At 42.4% G+C, this 12,618-nt stretch overlaps 1 protein-coding gene across 1 annotated transcript in view; it reads right to left on the bottom strand.

Moving 5' to 3' along the window:
* Positions 1-1,031: 1,031 nt before the first annotated feature.
* The window catches only part of il34 (interleukin 34), a 30,495-nt gene continuing 18,908 nt past the window's right edge, over positions 1,032-12,618 (bottom strand). Inside the window, exons 2-7 of the mRNA XM_086163558.1 lie at positions 11,047-11,150; positions 10,383-10,460; positions 10,207-10,284; positions 6,248-6,355; positions 4,862-5,045; positions 1,032-4,384 (exon numbers count right to left, since the gene is read on the bottom strand). Coding sequence (XP_086019684.1) covers positions 4,326-4,384; positions 4,862-5,045; positions 6,248-6,355; positions 10,207-10,284; positions 10,383-10,460; positions 11,047-11,150 — 611 coding nt within the window. The 3' untranslated portion in view covers positions 1,032-4,325. The remainder of the gene's footprint in view (positions 4,385-4,861; positions 5,046-6,247; positions 6,356-10,206; positions 10,285-10,382; positions 10,461-11,046; positions 11,151-12,618) is intronic.

The following is a 12,618-nucleotide window of genomic DNA, read 5'->3' as shown; positions in this document are numbered from 1 at the left end:
ATAATAAATAATAGTAGGAAATTGTATAAACAGTAAAACGAATAGAATAAAAAAAAGGGGTGGGGGGGTAAGAAATACAAATAAAACTATAAAGTGTCAAATATTCTTGTGAATATTTTCCAATACTGCACTTGTATTTTATAGAGCCTTTGTCACACAAGTAGGTTTCCATTAAACTCAAGTTTTTACTGTTCTCTGATGCTGGTTTGTCCCGTTAGTTCGTTTTACAATGATAAATCAAATACTGTATATATCCACATTTCATGTAAAGAAACCTGAATCACTGAGGGGCAATCTGATTTCAGTTTCAATGCAGATCACTCATAATATTCTGGGTTGTTTAAATTTTTGACGTGTGATGATAAGTTGAGATGACTGCAAGTTATGTTTAGAAAAATGCAAATATCATTATGCAATAAGCTCTATTCATTATAGTAACCAAAGTCTGCAACTTGTCATCAGCACCACTCCTGCAAACAGTGCTGTATTTTCTGTGTCTCCATAAACAGTGATGTGACCGGGGTGGTCTTGGACTGGGTTTGAAACTGCAGATGTGAGCCGGAAGTCTGTTTTATAAACTAAAATGTTTGATGTGAAAGATGTGGGTATTTAGAGGAAAAAGGCTGGGTTTAATGAGAGACCGGATCATCTTACATAATGGGAAATGTATGCTCCAGTGTAGTTTACTTAACCACAGTTTTTGCTCTGGACCTATGGAAATAAAAAAAAAATTTAAAAAAAAATTCTGCGTATCTCAGCCCCTGCTCACTTTCTTTAAGGTAATCTGCTTTACGTGATTCTCCGATTGCACCAATGCAACTTAGGCCCTGCCTTAAAGCTGGAGTTTATCAAGCGGCCTTACCTGCCAAAAGCATAATCTGGAATGTCAGTTGTCCGCGCGGGCCTTTTTGTGTCCGTAAATCTCCTGCTAAAGATGAGAAAATCATCATATTCCAGTATTCAGGCCTATAACTCATTGAAATATTAGATATGGAAGCAACAGAGCACGTTAAAAAGATACCGGCAACAGGTTTAGTTGATAAAAATAGCCATTTAATTCTTATTTCTTTCATAAAAGTATTGTCACATACAGTAGCATTATACATTTTCAAAAAATAAATAATTTCAGTATTTTTTGTATAAAAATCTGTTATTAATATCTATCTCCAAAACAGACAACAACCATCCAAGTTTTTTTGTTTGCAGTCATCATCACTCCATTGTTGCCATTCAGTTGTGGGAAATATTACTTTTATGTTAAAGGGATCTCTGAATACATCAAAAAAGGCACTTGTGGTTACAAAAAGACATCCATATAATTACATATGATTGATAATGTTTAAGAAAAGTACAGCTCCTGCATTTACAGAAACACATTAATAATCGTCTCTCACGGTTTTTCGACTTCATGAGAAGCATTTTTTGGCACGTGGGACGTTAGCCGGTGTTACAAGCTTTCAATGGGTTCCTTTCCAAATAAAAGACTCAGATCAACACTTGAACCTTAACTTCCTGTTGATTTTTGGCTGAACACATGACCTGAACACGTAACATTCATACATTTGGGTTTTTCCACGCGTCAATGCTCCGCGAAACCTCGTGAGCAACTCCAGTTCCTTTGAGACACAAACCCCGAGCTTCTAAGCGTCACATTCATATTTTAAATTGTATTTTCCTGCACTGCCAACTTAAGAAAGAACTTCTGAGTGTTACTTAAGATATAGTCCGTGTATGTGGTATAATGTGTATATAATGTCTTAATTTGGGGTTAAATATAAAGCAAAAGTGATAGCGTCACCTATTTTACATGCATTTGAAAACGGTACTCTGCAATGCTCGCCTTCCATATTGTTTTCAACCAACTCTCTGACATGCTCTCATAACAAAGGACATTTAAGTTAAGGGAATGTTACGCCGTAAACTGACTAAACCAGCAAGTCAGGATTTGAAGCAAAGTAGCAGGTACGTCACTACAAACTGCATGCAAAGGAGCCTTTTTGTTTTAATCCAAAGGGGAGCCAGTGCAGAAGTAACAAAGTAGTGTTATGCCTTCACCAAAGGTCCACCCCTAAACAGAGATATTTGAGAAATAAACACTTTTTTTTTTTTACGGTGAGGGTGACAGGCCACATCCCGGGTTACCCGCTAAACCCGTCTGTTTAGACCAGAGGTGTCAAGGTGGTACGTTGAGTCGCCCAAATACGATAACAATAATAATGTGAGGTATATTTATACACAAATTGATTTTTTTTTTTAAACGGGTCTTTGATTATCTTGTGAGTATTTTTGTCACATTATTGATTGCAAGAATAACATCAGGTAACACTTGGGCAAAAGAGACGAGTGTCTAATGTGTAACCAATTGATATCATGTGCTTTGATAAATTCCCAATAATCGCCCAATTTAAGAGTTTTCCTCGAACGGATTGAATTAATCCTTTAAAACAATCGCATGACGTTAGATTGGATACGGGACTGGAGATAAATTTTTACGCTCACACCATTTCAGCCTCACGTTTCTCATATCCTTTCCTTTTTTTTTTCCCCGAGATCGATCCCCGATCTCTGGCACCGGACGCCTCTCTTCAAAACCCGAGAAATCGTGTGACACGATGGAAACAAACTCTGGACCCGCACACGCGAATTAAAACACATTGTTCACGGTGAGAACAAAAACACAGAGGCATCACAGGTCAAAGGTCATTTCTCTCATCGCGAGCTGAGATCGACACGGGACGCGGAGGACGGCGGAGCGACATCTCGGTCCAACTCTGCAGACGAGAGCTCTGAAAACATCACTCCTTCTTTACTGCAAGACTAATACGATGAACAGGCCAGGTCCATTTTTTTTCCCTCTTATTTTTCTCTTTTTAATTTTTTTTTTAAATTTCTTTTCAACTGCTTGCGGTTATATACATATACATATATATGTACATATATATATGCATATATATCTCATGTGTTTTTTATTATAGTTCGCGCAGTTAAAATCGCCATTCCCAAGCTTTATCAGAAACACGCGCAGGAGTTTGGTGTTTTAAAACACCCTTTAACGTAATCAGGCACAAACACGGTGCGTTAGATAATGTTATAGAGAGTTAGTCGCTTTCGTTTTTCTTTTTTCCACGTGACAAGCCTAAAACGCTTCGAGTGAATTTAATCTTAGATGATATAAAATAGTTTTTGATGAAAGTCATTATTCCAGTAACATTAAGCCGACATACGTTGACGTGGACAGGAAATCCCGATTTACAAAATTAGAAATTAGACGTGCATTGCCATTTATCCATTTCATATTTTTGTGTTTTTAAAGACGTACGCCGGGTCTCTGACTGTAAGATTGACATATTCCTTTGCGATGTTACTTCACGTTTGTATTTATTGATCCAGTTAGCTCAGCACAGGTCTTCCAAAAGAGTCATGCAAGGAGAAAAAAAAAAAAAAAAAAAAAAAAAAAAAACACAATAAATAGGAAATTGCATTGCTGAGTCAAACGAGGCGATTCGCATGTTGCCGCTTGTGACTTGAAGTCCTTCCTCTTCGCACAGGATGAAGAACATATAAAGGAAGAGTTACACGGTAGATAGCATAGTCGACAAGGAGGGGAGAGAAAACAGTAGTTGTCGATTTTGTCTGCGGGTTTCAAGTTCAAGCACGAGGCTCTCACTTTCAACTCAGTCGGCTGAAGGTGGCGTCCTTAGAAAATACTTCATGCTATGGTACAAATTCAGCTGGACACTGAAGACAGTCCGTACGATAAATCCAACACGTGGCTTCTCTCCCGGGACCGCCGGAGCGGATCCCGGCCGACGCCGACAGAGATCTGGCAAAGCGACATCAGCGTCAGTGAGGTCGGCCCCTTCGCGAATGGAGCTTATTTATTTGTCCAGATCGTCCGGCCTCGGAGAAGAATGTGACGGAAGCGCCGCTGAAACGTCTCTGACTCGATAATGATGAACATGAGCGAATCCCTTTCGAAAAGGGGGAAACCGGAGCGCTCGGAGAAGTTGGGGGTCTTACTTTCAAAGCTGGTGATTTTGAAAAAAAAAAAAAAAAAAAAAAAAAAACTCATGCAAAAACAGAATTATTATGAATATTTAATGTTATTGGTAAAAATTGGCAGTTTCATGGTGTGAAGATAATATCTGCTTTATTTTGCATTTCTCTTTGGGAAAGGACTCGCTCATGTTCACGGACCGGGACTGAAATATCTGTAGCAGTGTGGATTTCAGCGTAGATTGTCCTTCTTGCTCTGTCCCTGTGGGTCACGTGAGATAATCCATATTTAGTTTCAGCAGGGACAATCTCACCCTGCTGGCTTCTTCTCAGCTCTCGGGTTTCAGTCCTTTCTTCCGGCCTTTCGTACAATGTGAGAAATCAGCGTCTGAAAAGCAGCAGAAGGGGAAACCCCGTTTACGGGCCACAATTCTATCTGCAGGAACGAGACATTGAACCGATTTGCTGTGAAGGAGTGAATCTACCGGGTCCTTCACTATCTCAGTTGTCACTGGGCAAGAGGTGAATAGTTTGAACGAACCCCAGGGAGACTCCGCACGAAAAAGGCCTCCCTGGAGATATCCAATCAGGGACCTTCTTGCTGCGGGGCGGAAGCGCTAACCGCCGGATCGCCCGTCAGCTTTACAACGCAACTTTGGACGACCGGATATTTTTCCAGTGCTATCGATTATCCAAGCAAACTGCGCATAAATTTTTGAAATATGAATAAATGAAAAATGACAATATGTCTCTGTATTTTCATTGTCAATATTTACGGTAGGTGTTCTGCATTGTATTGGAGTCTTTATAAAAAACAAATCATCACATTGTATCGCCGTTCAAAGGTGTCTCCTGCTAAACTCACTGTCTTGCGGAGCTTCTGTGCTGGAGAAGCACTCGCTGAAGAGGCAGTACATGGTGTGGCACAGGTTGTCCAGAAGGGATTTGGGAGACGCAAACTTCCAGCTGGACTCCGGAACTTTGTCGGGCTCTTCTGTTAGACAATCCCAAATGTCCTGGACATTCTCGGGAAGCTCCTGCTGAAACACCTAGACACAGAGGATCGATCAGTAGTATCTTTTTTTTTTCTTTAAGAAGAAGTTGGATTTTGAACACGGTTGTCAAGCATCGGATCCTCTTGGACTTGGAAGAAGATCATCATGGGTCAAAGTCATGTCAGCAAATGAGCCAAGTATATAAGACATGGCTTGAGACAGGCCACTTTGGTTACTGTCCCCTCTTCTTTCGTACTCCTTTAACTGCTGGAGGCCACGTGGAACCTCCAAGCGTAGGAGCACCAAAGAGGACGAGCGATGGCTTCTCCGATATTCCCAGTGTGTATATGTCAGAACCACACCTGACGTTCAGCAGGCCCTAAAACAACCCTAAGGCAGGTTTTTCAGCTTTCACTTTTTGATTCTGGGCCCGTGCGTCCAACAAACACCGATATATCTTCTCAATGGATGTGCTGTTTGTCCAGGCTTTCAGAGGCGATGACATTTTTCATTTGCAAATGTTTATAACCTCATTTTGAAACAATCCGGTAATAGCGCGAGTTGCTTCCCCAACATCTAGCGACGCGCTCATTCACCACGAGTGCAGGTATCCACCTTAGTGAGGACGAACACTTTTATAATGATGATAGAAGAAGCTCGGATTGCTTAAGCTTAATTTGTCCTTTGTAATATAAGGATATTATAAAAAGGGTTAGCCTCTTTTTCTGCGGTCTTAATTTGCTGGTTTCCTAGCATTACAGCCCGTTACTTGCATGCAGGATTGCGGGTTACTTTTTTAACCGTCCTTGAAAGGGGTCTGAAAGAAGGCCTCAGTCCTATAAGTTGTCCAATTCTTCATGCTTGGCATTTGGATAATCTTATTCAACCCAAATACAGAGGACCAATTTTTTTTTAATGACATTTCGGTATTCAGTTACCATCAGGACGAGACTATATATAGATCTACCCTCCTTATCCTGCACAACATCATCCACCCCCATGTCACAGCGCTAAATGTCAATTTTTAATTCAGTGCCATTGAACTCTGTCTGGGGGATAGATGGAGGTCACATTTAATTTTCTAATAATATGGCCATTCATTCCCAATATTTATAAATAGGAACAATGTGACATCCATGTCCTGCCAATATCCTTTGACCCTTGCATACTGAGGGAAATTGAATTACTTATTGAATTGCTTCACTTGAAGAGACATTGAATACAGATGTAGTTTAGATGCGTGAACTCTGGCTTACCTCTGAAGGATGTGACTGTACAAAGACTCCCTCAGCATCCCTGAAACGCCTTTCCAGCTCAGCGGTGTACGGGCGCGAAGGATGTCTCTCTGGCATGACCCGGATGATCTGTGATTTGAATTTGCATATAGTTTTTGGACAAAAAAAAAAAAAAAAATCAAAGACGACATCCTTCTTTCAAGCCAAGGCATCCAGCACAAATACACAAACCAGAGATGGAATAAATGAAACACCTGAGTGGGAAGATTTAGGAATATAGCTTTCACTAAACCGCTGTTTCAAAGCGTTTTACTCTGGATTTTCACACACAGTGCCTTGCGATTCGCCGACTAGACCATTTGAACCAACTCCAACCGCCAACCTTTGGATTGGTGGGCCGGCCACCCAACCAGCCGATCCACAGCCGCCCCTCCGTCTCGATCGAAAAAAACGATTACATTTTCCATCCAGACATTTGCAATTCATTGGTGTTCATACAACTTCACGGAAGGCGCCTGACATGAATCCTTCCAGAAGAAGAAACCGGCCGACCATGATGATCGGTAACACTCAACGATATGGGAATGAGATATTTCCACCTGTGGGTCACACATCATCTCCACTGTCACTACAAGACATGTTAATGTTCGCGTTCCAGTTCAGTGCTGCAGTTTTGTAAAATGAAATGTAAAAAAAAAATTAAAAAATACAACTACCGTCACCATTTTTCTTTTATTCTTAAGAAGTTGCTAAGATGATCTCCTCGGTCTGTTGGGTTAATGACTGGTAGTGACAGGAAACGCGATTCTTTTTACCGGCTCGAGTTTATACGAATCACAAACCAAAGAGAAATACTGAGTGATTCATTTGTTGAGTTTCCGAGTGAGTCGTTCATTTTGGGATTCGGGGTGGCTGCTCCGAGCTACTGAGTGATTCGTTCACTGAGTTATTGAGTGAGTCGTTAATTTTTACGGGTTGGAAGGGCAGCTGTGAACTCTGAACTGTTTGTTCATGACACGCACATCACGAATGACGATATTATTCGCATCCACACATACAAGTTGTTTTTTTCTGAAAACTATATTCCACTTTTCATTAGTTACTAGCAAGGCACAAAGTTATTTGTTTGATTTGTCATCATCCCTTTTCTTTTTCTGACTGATGTATCAGCATCTGAGAAAAAGAAGAGAACTAACTACAGACATTGGTGGGATATAACTATAACAACACCTCTGCCGCTAACTGCATATGACAGCTGTACGTCTGAGTCCAATAAAAACATCACTCTCTGCTTCAAATTGAGTGTCAGTAATAAAAAACACAACGTACATCACCCATCAGGGAACTTCATTACGAGGAAGGATCTCTTTAAGAGATCTCTGTGACGATATAAACCAGACTAGCTTTTTAAAATCATAGTTTTGTCTCCAGTAGCGTCCATCAGTCTGCCAGGTCCGACACAGCTTGGAAGCTCCAGTTTACAGTGAAGCCAGCATCTGGAGGTTCTGTTCAACTTTCTGACAAATGTGTTATAGGTAATAAAAGAGGTCCAAATATAATTGGCCAGGGGGCAACAGTCAAAATCCTAGGTCGTCTTTTCCCAGTGTGACACCAGACGTTGGGCAATTAAGATTTCCCAGAACCTCCTCATACTTCAGAGTGGTTTCCACTGTCGGCAGACACAATTTTGGGAATACGGTTTCCCGACTGGTATGGTTGGTCATCCATCCTGCCTGACCAGATATGCTTAATTAGATACAAGCAGCTCAAGATGTTTGAGGACTTAAAACCTGATAAAAAGGCAAATCTCTCCTTTGGGACCTGGAATCCAGCTGGGACTTTGGAGTCTGGACATGGACGTGTTTGCCCTGACTTGGGAAATAACTAAATAGATCATTTGTTGACTTGTGACTCAATGCCTTAACCTCATCAATGTAGTGAAATGCAGAAGTTACACACAGCTCAAAACAGGATTTCGTTGTAAATATGTTGAAAACAACTAATAAATTCTTTTTTTTTTTTTTCTAAATGTTTGATGTAATATGCTATGAATGGACTGCACTGTTTTGATTTCTGTTGCCGGTGTATGTGTGTGTGCGCGCGCGATCTGACTGCGGATTAACTGTTCCAAATTGATGGTTTGATTTTTGAAAGAAAGGTCAGAATTTATTTTGTCACTGGCCAGGAAACAAGGGACACGACTGACGTAGCGTACCACGCAAAAGAATTTTTGCAAGAATATTCAATTGCTTACTTGTGATAGACGGGGCGGCCGGAGGGTCACTGGACAGCTCACAATGAGAAGCAGGCTTAAGTCTGAGATTTATACGCGTTATATTTCATTCAAATAATGACTGAGGGGTGGCCAAAGCAGAAAATCCAAGCAATAACCTTCTCCTAATTGATTTTCCTCCGGCCACAAACACCGTCAGATTGAGGAGAGACCAGATAAGGAATTGATAAGGACTCAACAAAGGAAACTACGGCCTAAATGAGACTCCAGTGTTCTGAAGGTGGGCTTCAAAAAGACACCTTTTCTCTTCATATGTGTGAATCAGACAAAGTGAGTGATGTCTGTGGAGGTTCATCCAGGTCATGGGGAATTCTTGTCAAAATCCGTCGTGGCAACTGGACTTGAATTTCTTCCCTTGAAGACGTTTCAGCCCCTCATCCCAGAGACTTGACCAGTTCTAGTGGTCTGTGAGGAGTTTCCCAATATAACTGCCAGGCTATTGGGCGGGTCCAGCTTCATGGTGGCTCATTATGTTGATGGTAGAGTGGATCTGCAGAAACTAGGTCTCAGGGTGTTGCTGTGCCAACAGGGGTGTCATTGGTTGGAGACAAAGGAGCAACTTTTGGAGATTACCTGGATCAGGATGTGAAAAGGTAAAGCTAAACAAAGGCGTGAAACCTGTTGGATCTGATGGACTGAGGCTTGTGTGGAAGGTACTGCGGTCTGGGTCTGGTGGTGGATCTTTCCTGCTTGTTTGGAGGGTGCAGATGGTCCTGGTCCATGTGTGGAAATCCATCTTGGTATCGATTCAAATATGCCGTTATCGGTCTGTGAAAGGTCGTGCCTGAGGCCCCCCTCCGCTGTTCAGAGTCGTTTTTTTTCTGTTTTGACAAAGATGGCTTCTTTGACTCCTCTCTCGAACCATCTGTCTTCTCTGGCCAGAATATGGACATTGCTGTCTTCAAGTCCCCCCCAACGAACGACACCCTCATTAGCATAACAACGCCCCCTGACTTGGTTTCAAATTTTACATTTACATAACGAGCCACCCTAACCTCGACCCGCCCAAAAGACCCCATGAAGATCTGGGGCTGAAACGTCTTCAAGGGAAGAAATTCAAGTCAAGTTGTCAAGACAAGAAGATTTCGACAAGAAAGTGGGTGACACTATTTCTACATCCATGTCAACACCACAGCGATAGATCAAAATGCACATTTAAGCCTGAAGATCATCCTCCCAGATTGTTTTCGGCACCCTTCGTCATTTTACAACTACATAATGCACCAGATGACATGTAAAATGCAATGTAAAATGCCGCCATGCTGCTCACAATTTGCTATGGCTAACATCACATAATGTCCAAATCTTTCAACGGAAATCACACCATAAGAGAATGCACTTCCGAGGAGGCTGCAAACCCCCAACGCCGGTGTCAGGACAGTCGCTCGTAAATGACCTTTGCACAACTGCTTTCTAAGTTTCCCGTTTCTAAGAGGCCTCCAGATGATTTCACTCCATTAGAAATCTTCTTAATAGAACCAACCAAATGGACCGAGACAGCTGAGACGCTTGCGCGACGACCTCTTAAAGGCCACGAAGGCGATCTAAAAACACAAAGCCCTGAGAGTCCAGAGAGGAGCTGTCATATTGATATTACAGAAGGTCTTCGTTTTTACAGTTTTATTGAGAAAAAAGTATGAGGAGGGAGGCTGGTTATCTGGTAAGTCCAAGGAAATGCATTTCTTACCTTTTTTAATACTCCTTGGTTAACCTGGAACCATAACCTTTGGAGAACCATTTTATCTAACCCCTTCATCTGCGAGCTCTGGGAATGACAGCGGGAGAAAGGTCGATCACGCAAAGAGTCAAACTACATCTGGAAAAGAACAAGAAGTACATTACAAGACTGATCTTTTTTTTTACCATTCTCCTGATGTTTGAGAGTTTAAAAACTTCCTTATGATGAACCTTGATGGTGTAGTTGATGGGAAAGTTGTGCTTCTGCAACACAAACAAAAAAAGGAAAACATTAAATGCACTTTTTTTTTCTTGCGTTCATCCACTTATCGCATTGGACAACACTGGATGTTTGCCTACAGAATAGGAGAGTCTGTATTTTTTCAAATACAAGCCATTTACCGTGATTTGTTGCAGTTTAGCAGGGGAACATGGAACACTCAAATAAAAAAATGACAGGCATAATTGGTGGTGCAAGTGACGACAGGGTGGCCTTTTCCCATTTCCTCAACGATTCTCCACAAACTGTTAAAAAGGCCAGCCGCAGTGTAATGAAGTAATGACGATAATGCTTTCCAATTAGAGGTTAAATTGGGTACATAAAATCCGTGCTGTTTTGGCCGTGCGCGAGCCGACTGGACTTAACCCGCCGGAATAAAAGAAACGGGTGAATTTCCTTCTTGTCCCGGGAGCCGGTCGTCAGGGGCTGCACTTTAGAAGCCCGTGTCCACATTCATGTAACTTACACTGCTTCACCCTCTGCAGCTGGTACCATCCTAAAGGCCACCGCCTTCCGCCCGACACATCAGCGGCGCACCGACAAACGGTAAACACGCCACTGCGCTCTCACCATGTAACGCCGCCTGTGGCTGAGGCTGTCGTTGAGCGTCCTCAGGGGAGTGCACATGGTGGCCGGCGCTGGAGCCATCAGAACAGGCGCTAGCAGAAACAGGCCTGCAGAGATGAACGGACCATTAGATATAGGGTGCAACATATATTGTGCATGTCACAGATCTAATATTAGCCGCACTGCATATGAGTGGGTGCTTTTTTACAGTCAGCTACACGACAGAGGACCGACTGAAACCTGAATCTAAAAAGCCTGACTCAGCGAGCCAATTTTGTACTTGTGCATGTGCGTGTGCATGTGAGTGTGCATGTGAGTGTGTGCGTTTGCACAGCGGTATGGCGTGTTTTGCTACATGCACTTTTATTTTCAAGATCTAAAAGCGCACAGTGGGTTTTCATTAAGTCACGGCCGAACACTTTCTGCTGTTCCGAAAAAAGGCGCAGATCGCAAATTGTGCTCTAGGCGCCCGGTTCAAAGCGGCCAATCCCGAGTCCCCTCATACATTAATTATAGCTCCCAGCTTTCAGACTCAATGGGCTGTACTCTTTCCACGATGGCTCGCTTTTACAGCGCGATAAACTTTCTCTCCGATCGATTTAGTTGAACGCAAGTGTAAGACAGAATTAAAGCCATACCCTTCAGTGTGCTTAATACCAATGATTCACGAAGTGCCGCTTGGCAAAAAAACAAACACACAAAAAAAAAAAACACACGGTCTCATGCGCAGCTTGAAGAGATGGCTGGATCTGCTCACTTCTCTCTTTTTGCAAGAAGCCAACGCTGGCAAAGTTATCATCCCACTTATAGAGTATATTTTTACACGCGGGGGGAAATGTGACCTTTGCAGGCGGGAGGGCGTGACGGATCCTGGTCCTTTGTTTACAGCAGCTAGAATTTTCTCTGGCTATCCAAAGCCGGGTTTTTTTGCATCGGATCTTTTTTTTTTTTTGGACAATCTGAGGGTCTCATCGCCTCCTCCGTCGGACACTTCTCTGGCACCTGCACCGCGCCGGCTTCGTCTCCCATGTGAACCTTTGGTCCTCAGCGGCAGATGTTTACAGCGGACTCAAGCTGTATGATAAACGCAAACCCCCGCTTTCACAAAGTACGGGAAACCGCCGGCTGCTTCTTTCACAGTCGGAGATCAAATGAGCTTCTTACTCGGTTAAACGTCGACTAATAATCCGACTTATTTGGACATTTGTTTGCAAAAAAAAAAAAAAAAACGCCTACGTAATTTCGGGTTCACGGTGCACACGAGAAATAATAAGCACTCAAACATCCACACTAGTACCGAAGTATTTCGTCAGTGACGGTCTGTTAATGACCCCCTCCTCCTCCTCATGTGCTGTGAAAACTGAACATTCCTGGAGAAATCAAAGAAACCTCTGGAAGAGATCATGAAGTTTTGTCTTTTTGGCACGAGACGACTCATTTAGACCGCAGCGAGGTCTGCGACTGCGGAACAGCGGCCCGGGTCTAAATCTTAAGTCTTCCGAAAAGATCTTGGCAAAGGTGGATTGACAAAGGAGTTAAAAAAAAAAAAAAAAAAAAACTTTCAGGATCGGCGAA

The sequence above is a fragment of the Fistularia commersonii genome, chromosome 17, assembly GCF_037954325.1.
Source record: "Fistularia commersonii isolate RoL2024-O1a breed Wild chromosome 17, RoL_Fcom_v1.0, whole genome shotgun sequence".
Taxonomy (NCBI): domain Eukaryota; kingdom Metazoa; phylum Chordata; class Actinopteri; order Syngnathiformes; family Fistulariidae; genus Fistularia; species Fistularia commersonii.
The sequence above is the reverse complement of the archived record's forward strand: the minus strand, read 5'-3'. Positions and strand labels throughout refer to the sequence as shown.